The sequence below is a fragment of the Pelophylax lessonae genome, assembly GCF_965119305.1.
Source record: "Pelophylax lessonae genome assembly, chromosome: 11".
Taxonomy (NCBI): domain Eukaryota; kingdom Metazoa; phylum Chordata; class Amphibia; order Anura; family Ranidae; genus Pelophylax; species Pelophylax lessonae.
In genome coordinates this window covers 177,780,979-177,800,605 of record NC_138778.1, presented here as the reverse complement: position 1 = coordinate 177,800,605, position 19,627 = coordinate 177,780,979, and the positions used below count along the sequence as shown (strand labels likewise).

The 19,627-nt window shown below is 46.5% G+C and overlaps 1 protein-coding gene across 1 annotated transcript in view; it reads right to left on the bottom strand.

The window, feature by feature from the left end:
* The window catches only part of DCAKD (dephospho-CoA kinase domain containing), a 35,118-nt gene extending 23,701 nt beyond the window's left edge, over positions 1–11,417 (bottom strand). Inside the window, exons 1-3 of the mRNA XM_082272973.1 lie at positions 11,313–11,417; positions 3,282–3,395; positions 2,501–2,704 (exon numbers count right to left, since the gene is read on the bottom strand). Of these exons, the coding sequence (XP_082129099.1) occupies positions 2,501–2,704; positions 3,282–3,393 (316 nt within the window). The 5' untranslated portion in view covers positions 3,394–3,395; positions 11,313–11,417. The remainder of the gene's footprint in view (positions 1–2,500; positions 2,705–3,281; positions 3,396–11,312) is intronic.
* Positions 11,418–19,627: the final 8,210 nt, after the last annotated feature.

Here is a 19,627-nt window from a genome sequence, read left to right as displayed (position 1 = left end):
GAGCTATCAGCAAACCTTTTTTGAGGACACTGGGGGTCTGAGAGGCAGTGAGTGTTTGTTAGTCAGCCTGAGTTGAAATTTCAGCTGGTGTGCTAGGGAGGATGGCAGTTTACTGGCAATAGCAGTGAATATAGACATGGAGATTTTTTTCAGCCACACTGGTTCTGAAAAATATCTGATAAAGCTGTCAATTTGGCCAGAGCGACTTTCTTTATATGATGTATAAAATGCCATTAGAAGAACCAAGGGGCCCCTGGTGACCCCCTTCTCCTTTTATACAGGGCCCAAAACAGAACAATGATATCCTCATCGTTCAGACATATCTACATTCAAAAAGCTTTCCACTTCTGTAATCTCCCATATAAGTTCTATCCTCCTTTACAGTCACTTTGCAAACCACGCTGTCTCATAATGGAGACCCTCTTATCAGCTCAGACTGAAATACCGTTCCTATAGTAGGCCTCGGGATCTGCAGGGAACAGGAGAAATATTCCACTTTGCTTTGTTCAGAAACTGATGCTATCAAATCCAGAAGAGAACGAGGAACAAATTGTCATCTAGTCCCTAAAGGTAGAGTGATATTTGTCACCCTCTGCCCCAAAAAAGCTATTTATACATGTAGTGAAATGTCTTGTGAAACAAATAAAGGCAAGTTTGACAAAGACACCAGCAGGGGTGTTATCTGAATTAACTAAAATTAAAGCAGATGTAAACTCTAAAAGTGTGACTTTAGCTTGCTAAAACATTGTGTACTATCAACACTGGCAATTTTTAATAAAATACTTGTATTCACCTTCTGCTTCATCCCTTGTTCCATCTCAGTGCTGCTGATCTCCTGCAGCCTCTTTGCAGCAATGTCCTGTCTACATACACTTCAGCGATGATTGTGTGGGTTTTTTTTTTAGGGCAGCTTACCTGATGGGGACAACAGTGGACCACGGCCATGTATGTTGAAACGATTGGCTGCTGGATCTGTCACGCTGGGCTCCCCTATCTGTCAGCGCTGGATGTACTGAGGAGCAGGGCGCCCTTCTGAAGCCGCCAGCCATCCTACCTAACGGTCTCTCGGCTCACCAGGTGTCTCCCTGAGGAACAGGACACCTTCCTGAATCCGCTGGCCATCCTACTATCTGGTCTCTTGGCCTTCCAGACATCTCCCTCCTTCACCATCCCCTGCACCACCTCTTGGAGCCACAAACATCCAGCCGTGGACCCCTGTGTTCCTGCAGACCACCTAACAGATGAGCTATTTTATACTGTTTTAAATGTGAGCAGTTTTCCTGTACCTGCCTTACCCTTTTAATTAAACTGATAACACTTAGAGGCGCTCTGCTTTTTGTTTTTATGTACAGTATGTTGAAACAGGCAATTGTCTCCATTGGAAAGCCATGTGACATGGTGACAATGCAGGAGTACAATCAGGAGATGTGAAAGAGTGTTTTTCCCCCTTCAGAGCAAGTGCCAGGACAAGGACTTTCATGGCGGGGGTCACCAGGTATTAATTTATTGCAGAGTGGCAAGGGGGACTATGAGCATATCAAGAGAACCTGTCACTTTGCCCTAAATGGGCAAAAATAAAAGTTCCTTTAAAGCTGGCCATGCATTTTACAGATTGTATGGCCAGTTTCATGCCACTGGATGGTCTTATTTGTAGACAGAAGATTTTCTCTAATCTGTAACATTACAAAACAGAGGAATGACCACGTTTACCAGGTCATACCTTAAAGAAGAATCATCTGCAAAACCTAAAAAATATTCTTGGATCCCCAGGGCCCAAGTGAATGTAGTACATTTTCTTTCTTTCTTTTATTTTTCTTTGTAGTACTTTGTCCTTTTCTAATCTGTAAATTAGCCGTGCATTAAAAGCATAATTTTATTTATGTTTGTGCTGTGACTCTACCCTAGACTAAAGCCCAATTTATGGGCATTCCTATGGGGGAGAGCTCAGTGACCAGTCAGCTCCGGCAGGGTTGTGCAATATATTTACCGGCTACTAGTAAGCATCCTTGTACCGGCAGTTAGTTTACACAGCCTCCTTGAATGATTTTTACTAGTGGTGTGAATGGAGCTGACCCCTCCCCCTGCTATCCTGAATAATAGAGCTCATCTTCAGTGCATGCCTGCTTTCAGAGATAATCACCTTTAATCATGCTCCATTACATATTTATCTCCTTGATACCATGTGGTTCAAAAATGGTGGGGTGGGTGCTGTCAACCATGAGATCTTGGCTATTACAGCACACAGACAGATGGGACAAAGTGCTATATATATATAATTGGTACCCTAGAGCAATCAAGCAACAAACAATAGGGAAGTGAGACTTCTTCTTTAAAAATGTGCACATCTAATTTATACAGGTTCTGTGGCTCAGTCTCTTACCTGGATCTCATTAGTCACATTACCTGTGGGTATCTAGGATTTTTACAACTTAAAAGGGATGAGTAGAAAACCCTAGAATTGACCCATGAGTATTAAACAGATCAGTGACATTAGACTCACCTAGAACAAAAAACCACAGTGTCTGCCTTAGCATTGCTCTGCGTATGGGAGGGTGGGTGATAGAGTTGAGTAGAGCCCTCTTCTCAGGACTGGAGAAGATAAGGGTTCCCAGCTTCTCACGGTCCAACTCTCCACTTTTTAGCAAAACTTCTTCTCCAAAATGGTGCACAATCTGGTTGTAGGCAGGGGTCCCCAGCTGGACCACTGGAAGAGAAACACCAGGCATAAGGCAACGATTTATTCCAAATTATTACAACCAAAATGTCTTGACGATCCTCTAAAACAGGCAGTATAAAAAGAGCACAAAACTCCCCAAAAGAACACAAAATAACCCTCATTAAACTATAAAACTCCCCCACTAAATGATGCCTATGTATACAGTATAGAAACACCATTACTAACGAGGAGAAAAATCCTTGATTTCCCCATCAACACCATCAGTGTTAATGGTGAAATCCATCCCATGGAGCCATTAGGTTCTCAAGCTTGGGGAAACCATCTCCACTCGGAGAACGCGATTACTAAATCACATGTATAATTTGACAGGCTGGGTGTACACAAGCTGATCGATCAATCAACTTGGGTACATTCACCCTGCCCATACATAGCTCGAATCTTGGATGGTCCCTGGTGAACCAGCCGAAATTTAAACTGTTTGTGGCCGCCTTTAGGGCTATATTTTGCCTTCACAAATGCCTGGAAGCTGGGCAAAATTGCTTTCAAATTCTTTCTGTGCACATTTCATTTAGTCTATGTCACAAGGTGACTATTATATACATACCCTGTCTGGCAATGACATCTGCGTCAATCACAGCACAGCCCAACTCTCGAAGTATTGATACAACAGTGCTTTTCCCTGATGCGATCCCCCCTGACAGGCCCACTAGGAACATTGCTGCCAAGAGAAAACAGAACACAGAACAGACATTTATTCAGAGGTACATTGCAATGTTCTGTACATGGATGCAGAAATCATAAAATTCCTCCCCCAACCAACTCACCAGGTCCAACACCAGACTCAATACTTTACTCCTTTAACCCTGTTACCATTGAGGAAGTTGACAAACTCCTTTCTGCGTTCCACCTCACCACCTGTCCCCTGGACCCTCACAATTACTGCGACCCCCTTCCTGCTCTATCCTAAACTCTCTAACCCACATCTTCAGCCTTTCCCTCTCCTCCGCCACCTTTCCCTCCCCGCACAAACTTGCACTGGTTACTCCCAAACTTAAAAAACACTCACTTGGCCCCACCTGTTTGAATAACTTAAAGCGGTTGTACACCCAAAAAAAAAAAAAAAAACCTGCAAGACAGAGGCATAATGAGCTAGTATGCATTGCATACTAGCTCATTATGTATTACTTACCTTAGAACGAAGCCCCGACACGGACCCCCGGACATCGCTGCAGGCACTGCCATGATCCCTCGGCGTCTCTTCCGGGTTCGGCGGCTCCGGCGCTGTGATTGGCCGGAGCCGCGATGACGTCACTCCCGCGCATGCGCGCGGGAGTGATTTTCCGGCAAGCAAAACTGAAGGTCCCCACGGACCTTCAGAGCGCATGCGCTGCTCGCGTGAGCGGCTGAATGCACTGCAAATATCTCCTAAACCGTGCCGGTTTAGGAGATATTAATTGTACCTACAGGTAAGCCTTATTATAGGCTTACCTGTAGGTAAAAAGTGTCAAAAAGCGGGATACTACCGCTTTAAGATCTATCTCCCTGCTCCTGTTTGCCTCCAAGCTTCTTGAGTGCCTTGTCCACAACTGTATGGGCCCCTACCTCATTGACAACAACCTTTTAGATCTCCTACAGTCCAGCTTTCGCTCACAACATTCCACTGAATCTGCCCTACTAAAACTCACTAATGACCTACTAACTGCTAAAACTACAGGTCAGTACTCCATACTCATAATCTTGGACCTTTTTGTTACCTTTGACACAGTTGACCACCCACTCCCTCCTCAATAAACTCCACTCCCTCCTCAAACTCCACTCCCTTGCCCTCCATGACGCCTGCACTCCTCTTACTGTTGGGGTACCCCAAGGCTGCATCCTTGGGCCCCTCTTATTCTCTCTCCATACCTCTTGCCTGGGCCAGTTAATAAACTCCCATGGCTTTCAATACAACCTCTATGCTAGGATAAGGAGAGTCAGCCGCACACCACTCGATACAGATGCTCAAACGTTATACCATATAAAGTGGGGACAACACAAATGACACCGGATCTGAAGCCTTTAACGCGTTTCACACATCTCAGTGCTTATTCATAACCCCTCTATGCTGACGACAACCAGATCTATCTCTCCACTCCTCAACTCACACCCTCAATCTCCTCACGTATCACAAGTTACGTGAGGATACGTATCCATATCAGTATGGATGTCACACCACTTCCTCAAATTCAATTGTAGAGCTTGTAATATTTCCTTCTTCCCGATCCCCCTCCATGACTTTACCATTGAGATCAACAGCACAACCATTGGCTCCTCCACACACCCCAGGGTGCTAGGTGTAATCCTAGACTCTGACCTCTCCTACAGCCCCAATATCCAATCACCGGCTACCACAGAATTCGCCCCTTCCTGACTAATGACACCACAAAACAAGCTTTTCCACTCCTTGACTACTGCAACTGCCTTCTCACTGACCTACCTTTACACGGGCTATCCCCCTTGAGTCTATTATGAATGCTGCTGCTAGACTAATACACCTTACTAACCAATCCGTGACTACTGCCCCTCTCTGTCCTTCATTGGCTTCCCATACCCCATTGTTCAAAATTCAAAATACTAACCACAACATAAAAGGCAATACACAACATTACCCTCAGCTACATCACCAACCTCATCTGCAGATATCGCATAAATATTCCTCTCCACTCCTCCTGCTCTCTAGCTACCTTGTTACTTCTTCCCATGTTTGCCTCCAGGACTTCTTCAGAGCCTCTCCCATCCTCTGGAACTTCCAGCCCCAATATGCCCCTGCCCTCACTTATTCAGGGAATCCTCCCTCACCTCCACCGAAGAACTGTACTTTAGTCACCTGCAGATCATCCCCTGCAGCTATTACTTTTTGTACTACCTCCTCTCCCTTTAGATTGTAAGTTCCATGAGCAGGGCCCGTCTATTCCTTCTATATTGAACTGTATTGTAATTTTACTGTCCCCATTTATATTGTAAAGCGCTGCGCAAACTGTTGGCACTATATAAATCCTGTATAATAATAACCCAAAAAAATCAAATCTTTGACTGGTCTAATTACACCAAGTCCATGAAACCTGAAATTTATTTGGTTGGTGGGGACATATTTATTATATACAGATGCATGTCATAAAATTAGAATATCATCAAAAAGTTTATTTATTTCAGTAATTTAATTCAAAAAGTGAAACTCATATTTTATATAGATGTGTTACACACAAAGTAATATATTTCAAGCATTTCTTTTAATTTTGATTAGGACTTACAGCTAGTGAAAACCCAAAATTCGAGAATCTCAGAAAATTAGACTATTACGGTACATAGGACCAATAAAAAAAGGATTTTTTAATACAGAAATGTTGGCTTAGTGAAAAGTATGTCCATGTAAAGTATAGTAGGCACGGAATACTTGGTCGGGGGCTTCTTTTGCATGAATTACTGCATCAATGTGGTGTGGCATGGAGGCTATCAGCGTGTGGCACTGTTGAGGTGTTCTGGAAGCCCCGGTTGCTTTGATAGCGGCCTTCAGCTCATCTGCATTGTTGGGTCTGGTGTCTCACATCTTCCTCTTGACAACACCCCACAGATTCTCTATGGGGTTTAGGTCAGGCGAGTTTGCTGGCCAATCTAACACAGTGATACCATGATCAGTAAACAAGGTATTGGTACTTTTGGCAGCGTGGGCAGATGCCAAGTCCTGCTGGAAAATGAAATCAGCATCTCCATAAAGCTGGTCAGCAGAGGGAAGCATGAAGTGCTCTAGAATTTCCTGGTAGAGGGTTATGTTGACTTTGGACATGATAAGACACAGTGGACCAACACCAGCAGATGACATGGCTCCCCAAATCATCGCTGACTGTGGAACATTTCGCTTTTTATTTTGAAATCAAGGTCCCAAAGTCTGTAGGAAGAGTGGAGAGGCACAGAATCCAAGTTGCATGAGGTCAAGTGTGTGAAGTCGGTGTGTAATGCATCTATATAAAATATATGAGTTTCCCATTTTAAATTGAATTACTGAAATAAATTTACTTTTTGATGAGATTCTAATTTTATAAGAAGCACCTGTTCATACATGTGATCAGCCATGTAAATGACCACAGAATAAGGCCCCTTTCAGACTTGTGCAACCTAAAAGTCACGCAATTTTGCCACGATTTTGCCTGGACTTGAAGCAATGCCTGTGTAATCTTGAGGTCCATGGACCTCAAAACGCAACAAAGTCGGACCAAAGTAGTGCAGGGACTACTTTGAAGTCGTTGCAACTTGAAGTCTCACAGATATGAATGGTACTCATTGGAAATCATTGAGTATGACTTGTCATGTGACTTTGCAGTCCCAAGTCGGAAGACAAGTCACATAAGTGTGAAAGGAGCCTAATTGGCATATTTCAAGGCCAACTTCCTGTGTCCAGTTTCATATGGATAACAGTATATTGAACCCGGGTAAACTTGTGCTTTGTTAATGCATGGTTAAGTAACTGGTTCACATTATTGCCGATTCCTTTAGCAGCCTATATTCTCCTTCCATGTGCACCCCTAGCACTCTGTTTGCCTGTAGGAGTGAAAAGACGCCCTTATTTAAGTCCCAAGGCAACCCTAGTCACAATTTAACGAGCAGCTTCAGCTACCCCCATGTTTTCTTTTCAGTCTTAGCTTTTTTTTGCTGTTTTTATACACAATTCACATGCTCACTCAGGCAGCAAATCCAGTGATGTCCTGCTGTGATCTGCTCTGCTGCACCACTGCCATCTCCCCTTATCCTGCTTAATTCTTGATGCCACTAGGAGTCGGCTTCCTCTTCCTAAGTTCAGACAGCCTGCCCCCCTGATGAAGCCCAACTAGGTCAGACCTCCTCCAGCCGCACTGAATGCAACCAGAAGCTTCCTCTTCCTAAGTTCAGACAGCCTGCCTCCCTGACGAAGCCCCACTAGGTCAGACCTCCTCCAGCCGCACTGAATGCAACCAGAAGCTTCATGGTTACTTTGACATTGGGTGAATGCATCAATGTGGAAGAGATTGCATTCTTGCCATAGCTTAATTCAAAAGGATATTAACCAAATTAAATCATTCTGTACTATTTAAATAACATATATACATCACTTATCATTCAACCCTTCTTCAATCTGGGTGACAATGCTCATTGACCCAAAATTAATTCACTATCAAGTTGTCACCCTGCTCAACACTTTAGCTACGGCTTCACTAAGCACATTGCCTAGATGGGTTATCAATGGGGACAAACTCTGTACTGCCACTGATGGCCAGTTATGCCTTGCTCTAATTCAGGGTGGATAAAAATCAATGATTTTGTTTTTTTTTTCTTAACAAATCTGATTTTTTTTTATTTTTATCAAATTTATTTTAAGAAAATGCTTTTGGAGAAAAATCAATCTAAAGATGGTTTTCTATTTAAGATACGTTAATCATTTAATTTATTCAGCATGAAATGGAGCTTAGTTTTGTAGCATGAGGCTCTATATTCCCCAATATTTACATTTTTGGCAAACTCATTCAATGAATCCAAGCTCTGCAAGCTGGAATAATATGCACTGCATTGATGCATTCACACAATTTGACAGTAACCACGAGATAAATCAAAGTTCAGGAATATTTCTTTTATCTCATTGTTTTGCAAATCTATGTACACTACAAACTGTATGATTGAATCGGTTCTGATATCACTGTTTTACTAACCTGACAGCTTATTATTCTAAATAGGAAACCTTCATTTTGTTTGCATATATTAAAGATTCTAACTATCAGCAAGAATGAGTCCTTACATTTAAAGAGCCCCTGTCATTTCAGATTCATCATGGCAGCGCCTGTTAGCAGGCATCCACTCACCTGCTGTCACCATGTCCCTCACCTTGCTGCATCACTGCCGCATCACCAGCCGTCCCATTAAAGTGAATGGGACTGTTGGTGAGTCAACAGCGGGTCAGAGGAGGTGCCGCTAAGGGACAGAGATGACAGTTGCTATTTAAAAAATTATGATTTAAAATGAGTTGATTTCAATTAAGCCTTTTTACTAATGATTTAAAGCGACTTTATTTAAATAAAATCCACCCAGGCTCTATTTACCCTCTTCCCACCATCTCCACCTACAACTGTGATTGTGGTCCCACCAGCACCCTGCGTCTGACAAAAGTGAGGCAAGACAGCCATGCTTCATCCCTCCTGCTGGTGGATTGAAGACCCCAGGAGCCTCTATGATGACATCATAGGGGTAAAAAAAAGAATGTCCTGCTACTTAGGAGGAGGTAAGGAAAAAAAATAAATAGGAAAAATGTCATGTCTTTCCAAGAAGATGGGGGAAAGGATAACATTAGATAAAAATATGACCAGAGACTAACTTTAGGCTGGGAGGTGGTAAAACCATGATGTGATCCCCATGTTTACCTTCCCCTAACCCCTCCCACTTTAGCTGCAAAGGCAGCGGAGGGGTGTGTAAATAAGTTGCAGCTGCAATGCTTTGCATCAAAGTGGTGGGTTGCATTTAAGGGGTGGTAACGTGCCCCCCCCCCCCCCCCCGAACGTAACCCATTCAACTAAAAGGGGGCACAGTGCTTTGCATCAGAGCATGGCAAAAATGATTCTTGTAGTTGCATTCAGGGGGTGGTACCACCCCCCTGAACTGAAAGGGAGCGCCCCACAACTGCATTCAATCCCCGCAGTTACAGCGTGCTTGCGCAGGGTTCAAGGGGTTAAAGCAGAGGGTAAGGAAATAATACCACGCCTCCACACTGCCTGTCAAATGCACTAAGAGAGGCGATCCAAATGCAGATTGCTCTTTAGGAAGTGAACTGCTAGAGTAAAGGAGGCCTTTATGTGTCCTATTGGGGGGATTTTCCTTCACTTCCTGTCTCATAGACTAAACAGGAAGTGACAGGAAATCTCTTCAACGTGAGCAGAGTTCACTTATAGTCTGACAAACTCTGATATGTGAAATTTCCCATCACTTTTAGTACTAAAGACGATGATCCTCAGGAGCTCAGTTGTGTTTTGATCCTAGTCTGAGCCCACCTGAGAGATCGGTCATGAATCTGTCATCGTATTTGGCCAATCATAAGGCATGCCCCACCCCACAGTCAGACATAAACACGCCCCTTGTATAGGTAAGGCTGCAAGGCAGGGAAATGCCTTGGCTGCCTATGATTGGCCAAATACAATGACACACAATAACAGTTTCCTGTTGGATTGCTCAGGTGGGTTCAGACCAGGAAGCCAAATACCTCGATGTGTACACAGCAACAAAAACCTGACCGGGGCTCTAACCATAGTCTATCCAACATTTTAATCACTTCAGTCCGGAAGATTTACCCCCCTTCATGACCAGGCAATTTTTTTTTTTTGCGATACGGCACTGAAACTTGTGCAGTCATGCGATGCTGTACCCAAATAAAATTGATGTCCCTTTTCCCCACAAATAGAGCTTCCTGTTAGTGGAATTCGATCACCCCTGCGGTTTTTTTTTTGTGCTATACACAAAAAAAGAGCAACAATTCAGAAAAAAAAAAAATGTTTTACTTTCCGCTATAAAATATATCCAATAAAAAAATTAAAAAACAAAACAAAATGTCCTCATCAATTTAGGCCAATATGTATTCTGATACATGTTTTTGGTTAAAAAAAAAAAATCCCAATAAGTGTATATTGATTGGTTTGTGCAAAAGTTATAGCGTCTACAAACTATTTTTATTTTTTTTTACTAGTAATGGCGGCGATCAGCGACTTATACCGGGACTGCGACATTGTGGCAGACAAATCGGACACTAAGTTACACTTTTTAGGGAATCAGTGACACTATTACAGTGATCAGTGCTAAAAGATATGCACCGTCACTGTATTAATGACACTGACTGGAAAGGGGTTAACATCAGGGGGCGATCAAAGGGTTAACTGTGTGCCTAACATGTGCTTGGTCACTGTGTGGGAGGTGCCTTTACTAAGGGAAGGCATGGATCCGTGTCATTGCTTTGCAGAAATACAAGATCGCTGCCTTCCCTTCTGACAGAAGAGCAATCTTCCTTGTTTACATAGGCAGACCGCCGTTCTGTTTGTTTCCTGAACGAATGGCGGGTCCCAGCAGACATTGAGCCCGCCGGACCCACTGATTGGCTCCGGCTATGTCCAATCATAGCGGGAATGGGTCGGCGGCGGTAGCATGTGTGGGCTGGATCCCGTACTGGGTACATGATCCAGTGCAGGAGAACCGCCTTGCCACTGTATATATACAGTACACGGTTGGCAAGTGGTTAAAAAAAAAAAAAACACAGTTTTGGCTTTCAATCACCTTTAATAAAATATATAAGCACATACATTTAAAAGAGAATGGCAAGAGAGCAGTGGTAGAAAACATTTCCATTGGTGATGGTGCAGGACAGACATAACAAGCTGCAGGTGGCTCTGATCTGCTGACCATCACTCCTATATACCATGATGTCAACTTCACACACATGTAAACATCATCCTATCTCCTGCTGTACAGGTAACCATGACTACCACAGACGTAGGGGCGTACATTGTTGTCTAGTACGCATTACAGGTATAACAATCCCCCCTCCCCCAGTGGTCTCCTAATTAAATCCACCCCCATATCACCGACCACTTACCACCTGCCCTATGCCAGCCCTCTCTTCAGTCACCTCTCCTTAATGAATGCTCCTATTCGTTGAAAGCGGAAAATCAACCAATAGCGTCTCTCCTTACTGGATATTACTACTGGCAAGACAGACTAGTCTTCCCGGTCTAATCCCTTACTTCCGCCCACACTGCGTGACCGTCTAACCTCAAGGAATTAACAGTTGCTAAGAAACGTTAAGCGCTTTGAATGCTGATAGGCGGGGAGGATACAGGAAGTAACCATTCAGAGGCTAGTGTGAGAAAAGATCATGGGTGGGGCATATAAAGGTCAGGGAGCAGAGTCTGGCTGATTAGGACAGTGTTATATAATAGGAGAGATAACATACATATCGCTGTGGTGAATAATAGATAACTATATCGTTTAAATTAAAGTGTTTCTATATGATCTTCTAGTTTTGGATGGAGTTGGGAAGGATTAGACCCCTTGTCACATTTTACTGCTATCTGGCGCTCAGTTAGAGAGATTTCCCTTCACTTCCTGTTATGTTAACACAGACAGGAAGCTAGGGAAACGCTCCAACAGCAACACAGAAGTCGTTTTTCTTTTTTTTTTTAGGTAAAGGGATGCTAGAACCCATCAGCTTGTTATTGTCTGCCGATTTTCCTTAAGTCTAGGTTCACATCTACGCAGCTTTCAGGCGCGTTTTGCATTTTTGATGCGTTTTTCCATGAAGTGTTCATGCGTTTTGCACTTTTCTCTCTCTCTCTCTCTCTCTCTCTCTCTCTCTCTTTAGACACACTGTACATAGCTGATTACTAAGGCTTCATGTACATGGGACGTTTGAAAACCTCTCCTGAACGCTGGAACTTGACAGCTAGTAACCGACCATTAAAAAGGTTGGTTTTTCCGCGTTTATGCGTGTTTAGCGGTGTTTGCATTTAGAAGCGTTTTTACATTGTAAAATGGTCAGAAATGTATCCTCCATTCGAAACACCTATAAACCAATCGCTTATAAACGTGCTTTACTGCGTTTTCAGCCTGTTACAAGCATTTGGCATCTCAAATGCCAATTAACTTCCGTATGAACGCATTTTTTTGCTTTCTAAACTCAACTGCCTCTAAAGGAGGATTCACTTGCAGACCAGATATACAACGGCAGGTTCACGCAAATCGTACGGCGCTTTGCGGGAGCGATCATGGGGGCGCCAGGGGGGAAGGTGATCTGGGGGCCAGTGTCCGCGATTGCCGCTGGGCACCCACGATCGCTCCCTGTGGAGACAGAATGGTCTGCTGTTGTAAACACAGCAGACCGCTGTTCTGTCAGCAATGAACACAGGGCTCCTGTGATCCTCTTATTTAGGAACACAGGTCTCTGTGTTCATTCCATAAGCCCAACCCCCTCACAGTTAGAAAACACCCCATAGGCCTGCGATCCGAGACACCTATATGTGAATGGAGCCTTAACATCCGTTTATTAGCCGCAGGGTGCATGAGGCTCAAGGAGCGGGCCAGGAAGCTGGCTGCCGCATCCATAACAACCAATGAATCATCAGCTCTCAGTGGGGTTTCCCGCTAACAGCTGTATGAATGTAAGAATGTAAGAAAAAGAATTGCCAGGAAAAAAACAGCGTGGGGTCCCCCCCCAAAATCCACACCAGGACCTTTGAGTCTGGTATGGATTTGGAGGTGGAAACCCCGCGCAATTTTTTTTAACCACTTCCTTAATATGGACGTCATAGGACATCCTTGGCTTTGAGCTGCAGGCATCACTTTTTCAGTCGGCGATTCCCATCACCATAAGAACAATCATAGCTGCTGTTCAGCTGCTTGAGACCGCATTCACACTGAAGCGGCACGACTCCTGCACGACTTCGGGGGCGACCTGTGAAGTCCCGTGCACCACGACTTTGGCGCGACTTGCACGGACTTCACATAATTAACGTCAATGCAAGTCGCTCCAAGGTCGCCCCGAAGTAGTACAGGACCCTTTTTCTAGTCGGAGCGACTTGTGTTGTTATCAGTATTATTATTATTTTTTAAATAATTTAAAAAATAAATAATAACAACCACACTCCCTGTCCACTTACCTTTAAGCAAAGGTAAGTGGACAGGGAGATGAAGCCTGCAAAAACTTCCATCTCATCTCCTCTTGGGAAGGAGATGGGGCAGGCATTGAGAACAGTCAGTGGAAACAGTCATTAGTGACTGCGTGTGAAACTCCTGGCCACCACAAGAGGGCGCCAGTTCCCCGTTGAAAGCCTCTCTCATCTCACAGAAGAAGGCCAAAAAGCCGGGGCCTCAATTTTCGGACGGTGCGGTAGTCCGTGCACTCGGGGAGGAGGTGGGGGGGCGCAAAAGGGACAGGACACCTCCTGCAGGGCACCCCAGGCGCCAGGTCACTAATTCTAGTCGCCAATGCGACCTGGTGCCGGGGTTTGTCGAGCCCTGTGATAAGCGTTAGTATTTTGAGCAAGTGTGGCAAGAATTTACGCACATTCACGCGGGTGGCCGAGGGGTGGTCAAAGCAGGCAGTTGAGCCAATAAAAGTGGAGCTATGCTGAACAGGGGGTGGGGTTATACATTCCTAGCTTCCCCTCACTGGCCACAGGCAGCTGACAGGTGAGGCCAACTAAAACTTCCAATGGGTTCCCCCATTAGAAAACTCCCAGATCACCCCCCCAGATTATACCCCCAAATACTCCCCCCCCTCCCCAGATTCCCCCAGCCTGATTATACCCTCATATACCCCCATATTTATACCCCCACCCTGATCACACCTCCCCAGATACCCCCGGAAACAGGATTCAAATCCCAGACTGTCTGGGTGAATCGCAAATGAGGTGGTGACCCTAGGTCTGCCAGAGGTGGACTAATAAGACCCAAAAAGGTTCTGCATTCAACCTGGTAGAGCGAAGAATCTATTGTGTGCGCCACTTTGAGGCAAAACTAAACACAGAAAAAAGTAAAAGAAGGCAGTTTTTGACATACAGTATACAGTATCTCACAAAAGTGAGTACACCCCTCACATTTTTGTAAATATTTTTATTATATCTTTTCATGTGACAACACTGAAGAAATGACATTTGGCTACAATGTAAAGTAGTGAGTGTACAGCTTGTATAAGGGCCCTTTCACACGGGCGTTCCGCATGTTCGTATATCATCCTATTTTTTTGCGGGTGATATACGGACATAATGAATGTCTATGGGATTGGGGATGTCAGCAGATGACCATTCGCTGACATCCGATTTTCGTCCTTTCAGTTCTGTTCCGTTTTTTGGAACGGAACAGAACCCTATTTTTGTTCCATTTAACCACTTTCATACAGGGCACTTCCCTCCCTTCCTGCCCAGGCCAATTTTCCCCTTTTAGTGCTGTTGCATTTTGAATGACAATTGCGCGGTCATGCAACACTGTACCTACACCAAATTTATGTCATTTTCCCCCCACAAATAGAGCTTTCTTTTGGCGGTATTTGATCACCTGTGTGATTTTTCCTTTTTGCTAAACAAATAAAAAAAGACCGAAAAGTTTGAAAAAAAAAAAAAGTTTTTTTGTTTATGTTATACAATTTTGTAAATAAATAAGTTTTTTCCTGCACTGATGAGCACTGATGAGACTGCACTGACAGGCACTGATGAGGAGGCACTGATGGGGTGGCACTGATGGGGTGGCACTGATATGCGGCACTGATAGGTAGCACAGATATGCAGCATTGGTGGGCACTGATAGGCGGCACTGCTGGGCACTTATAGGCGGCATTGATGGACACTGATAGGTGGCACTGACGGGCACTGATAGGTGGCACTGACGGGCACTAATGGGCACTGATAGGCGGCACTGGTGGGCACTGATCGGCACTGATGGGCGGCACTGATGGGGACTAATGGGCACTGATAGGCGGCACTGGTGGGCAATAATGGGCACTGGTGGGCGACACTAAAGGATGGCAATGATGGGCACTTGCGGGCAGCACTGACAGGGAGGACACTGGCGGGCAGCACTGATGGGCAGGGCAATGGGGGGCTCCCTGAGCCCTGATTGCCATCCCTGGTGGCCATAGTGGGCATCCCTGGGGTCATAGTGGGCATCCGTGGGGTCATAATGGGCATCCCTGGTGGATCTAGTGGCATCCCCCCCCCCGAGGGTCTGCACTGGTAATCAATGATCTGATTACCAGTGCCGACCCCCCCCCCCCCCTGTCAGGGGAGCCGCCGATCGGCGCTCCTTTACTCATGCCTGTCAGGCACGAACTAAGGAAAGCCGATTAACGGCTGTTCCTGTTTACGATGTGACCAGCCGTGATTGGACACGGCTGATCACATGGTAAAGAGCTACGTCAGTAGTCTCTTTACCGAGATCGGAGATGCAGGGTGTCAGACTGACACCTCGCATCACCGATCCCGCTCTGCGCGCCCCCGGGGGGCGGCCAGAGCTGTGTTATCCTGCCGACGTCATATGACGTCCGGTCAGGATAACACAACCACATTCCCGCCATCATTTGCCTATAGGGCGGGCGGGAAGTGGTTAAAAAACGGAACGGATGCAAAATCGGATGTCAGCGGTGTCATCTGCTGACATCCGCAATGCCCATAGACATACATTATGTCAATATATCACAAGTGTCATCCGCTCCGTGGAAAAAAAAAAGTACCGGAGCGGATCACAATGCGGTCCGCTCTGTGTGAAAGAGCTGTAAATTTGCTGTCCCTCAAAATAACTCAACACACAGCCATTAATGTCTAAACCGCTGGCAACAAAAGTGAGTACACCCCTAAGTGAAAATGTCCAAATTGGGCCCAATTAACCATTTTCCCACCCTGGTGTTATGTGACTCGTTAGAGTTACAAGGTCTCAGGTGTGAATGGGGAGCAGGTGTATAAATATGGTGTTATCGCTCTCACTCTCTCATACTGGTCACTGGAAGTTCAACATGGCACCTCATGGCAAAGAACTCTTGAGGATCTGAAAAAAATAATTGTTGTTCTACATAACGATGGCCGCCCTAGGCTATAAGAAGATTGCCAAAACCCTGAAACTGAGCTGCAGCATGGTGGCCAAGACCATACAGTGGTTTATCAGGACAGATTCCACTCAGAACAGGCCTCGCCATGGTCGACCAAAGAAGTTGAGTGCTTGCACTCAGCATCATATCTAGAGCAGTGCTGTATCTTGGCCTAGGCCAACAAGGCCCAGGCCTAGGGCAGCACTTTGCAGATATGGCAGCAAAAAAGCTGCACCCCGTATGAAAAAAAAAACAGCCTCCTCCCGGCTCCCGCACGAAAAGGGTCCCCGCCGGCGTGCGCTACACTTTTAGTATAGTGTCAGTCTTATGGGGCGAATTGGGCCAGAGGGCAGGGTCCAGGAGGCAAATCAGTCTGGCACCCCCATAAAGTGGTCACACTGCTACCTGCCAGTATGATAATACCTGCCGGTCAGGACATTCGGACAGGCTGCAGGTCGCCGACCACACTTAATACAACTGGCCGACGGCCCCCAATGCTAATAAGTGTGGCACTGCAGCCGAATGCTCAGCCTACCCTCCTCTGCCCAGGTATGGCAGGCATCATGTCAATAATATAATTTCATTTCTTTAAACATCCTTGTCCTTGAGCGAGCATATTGAATTGCATCATATACAATTTTAATTGTATACGATTTCAATAATATTTTGGACTTGGCTCACCTCATACGTGCTATGGCAATAGGTCACTGGATTAGTAAGATTACTCCTATCTTATAAGATATTTTGACTTGTGTTTGCTGCCACTGATTATTTCACGTATTTGTACAATGACTACGGACTTCCTAGTCATTATACAAATAAGTGAAATAATCCTATGATTACAATCAGTGGCAGCAAACACAAGTCCAAATATCTTGAAAGAAAGGAGTAATCTTACTAATCCAGTGACATAAGGCTGCACTGATATGCTGCACTGATGGGCGCTAATAGGCTGCACGGATGGGCACTAATATGCTGCTAAAATGGCCACTGATGAGGCGGCAACAGTGGGTACTGATAAACTGCACTGATGGGCACCAATGAGGCTGCACTGATATGCTGCACTGATGGGCACTAATGAGGCTGAACTTATGGGAACTGATGAGGCTGCCCTGGTGGGCACTGATAGACTGCGGTTGTGGTCTTTGGTTTACAGATGACAGGGCGGGACATAAACAGGAAGGGGTATGGCCGTTACAGGAAGGGGTGGGTCATATTTAAATTAGGGGGTGCACAAGTTTAGTCAGGCCTAGGGCAGCACAAAACCTAAATACACCATGGGGGGGGGGGTGATTGGTGGCATATGTGGGTGGGGGGTGATTGGTGGCATAGGTGGGGGTGATTGGTGGCATAGGTGGGTGTTCTGGATGGCGGGGTTAATTGGTGGCATAGGTGGGTGTGCTGGATGGGGGGAGGGGGTGATTTGTGGCATAGGTGGGTATGCTGGATGGGGGGTGATTGGTGGCAAAGGTGGGTGTGCTGGATGTAGGTGGGGAGGTGATTGGTGGCATAGGTGTGTGTGCTGGATTCGGGTGGGGGGGTGATTGGTGGCATAGGTTGGTGTGCTGGATGTGAGGGGGTTGATTTGTGGCATAGGTGGGTGTGCTGGATGTGGTTGGTAGATTGGTGGCATGGGTGGGTGTGCTGGATGTGGGGGGTGGGGTGATTTGTGGCATAGGTGCATGTGCTGGATGGGGAGAGATTGGTGGCATAGGTGGGTGTGCTGGATCTGGAGGGTTGGGGTGATTGGTGGCATAGGTGGGTGTGCTAGATGGGGGGGGGTGATTGGTGGTATAGGTGGGTGTGCTGGATCTGGGGTGTAGGGTGATTGGTGGTATAAGTGGGTGTTCTGGATGGGGGGGGGGTTGATTGGTGGCATAGGTGGGTGTTCTGGATGGGGGAGTTAATTGGTGGCACAGGCGGGTGTGCTGGATGGGGGAGGGGATGATTTGTGGCATAGGTGGGTATGCTGAATGGGGGGTGTTTGGTGGCAAAGGTGGGTGTGCTGGATGTAGGTGGGGAGATGATTGATGGCATAGGTGGGTGTGCTGGATGTGGGGGATTGGTGGCATAGGTGGCTGTTCTGGATGGGGGAGGGGATTGGTGGCATAGGTGGGTGTGCTGGATGTGGGGTGATTGGTGGTATAGGTGGGTGTGCTATATGTGGGGGGTAAGGTGATTGCTGGTATAGGTGAGTGTTCTGGATGGGGGAGGTGATTGGTGGCATAGGTGGGTGTGCTGGATGTAGGGGCGAGTGGTGGCAGAGGTGGGTGTTCTGGATGGGGGATTGATTGGTGGCATAGGCGGCTGTGCTGCATGGGGGGAGGGGATGATTTGTGGCATAGGTGGGTGAGCTGGATGGGGGGGGTGATTGGCGGCATAGGTGGGTGTGCTGGATGTGGGAGGGGAGTTGATTGGTGGCATAGGTGGGTGTGCTGGATGTAGTTGGGGGGGGTGATTTGTGGCATAGGTGGGTGTGCTGGATGTGGGTGGGAGGGGGGGTTATGGGTGGCATAATTGGGTGTTCTGGATGGGGGAGGTGATTGATGGCATAGGTGGGTGTGCTGGATGTGGGGGGGGGGGGGCGATTGGTGGCATAGGTGGGTGTTCTGGATGGGGGGATGATTGGTGGGTGGGCTGGATCTGGGGGCAGGGTGATTGGTGGCATAGTGGCTGTACTAGATGTGGGGGGATGATTGGTGGCATAAGTGGGTGTACTGGATGTGGGGGGGGGATGATTGGTGGCATAGGTGGGTGTGCTGGATGGAGGTGTGATTGGTGGCATAGGTGGGTGTGCTGGATGGGGGGTGATCGGTGGCATAGGTGGGTGTTCTGGATGGGGGGATGATTGGTGGCATAGGTGCGTGTGCTGGATGTGGGGGGGGGGATTGGTGGCATAGGTGGGTGTGCTGGATGGAGGGGCGATTGGTGGCATAGGTGGGTGTACTGGATGTGGGGGGTTGGGGCAATTGGTGGTATAGGTCGGTGTTCTGGATGGGGGAGGTGATTAGTGGCATAGGTGGGTGTGCTGAATGTGGGAGATGAGGGGGGGGGGGCGATTGGTGGCATAGGTGGGTGTTCTGGATGGGGGGATGATTGGTGGCATAGGTGGGTGTGCTGGATGTGGGGGGGGGGGTTGGTGGCATAGTAGGTGGGTGTGCTGGATGTGGGGGGGGTGATTGGTGGCATAGGTGGGTGTGCTGGATGTTGGGTGAGTTGATTGCTGGCATAGGTGGGTGTGCTGGATGTTGGGGGGAGTGATTGGTAGCATAGGTTGGTGTGGTGGATGTGGGCGGGGGTGGTATAGGTCGGTGTTCTGGATGGGGGAGGTGGTTAGT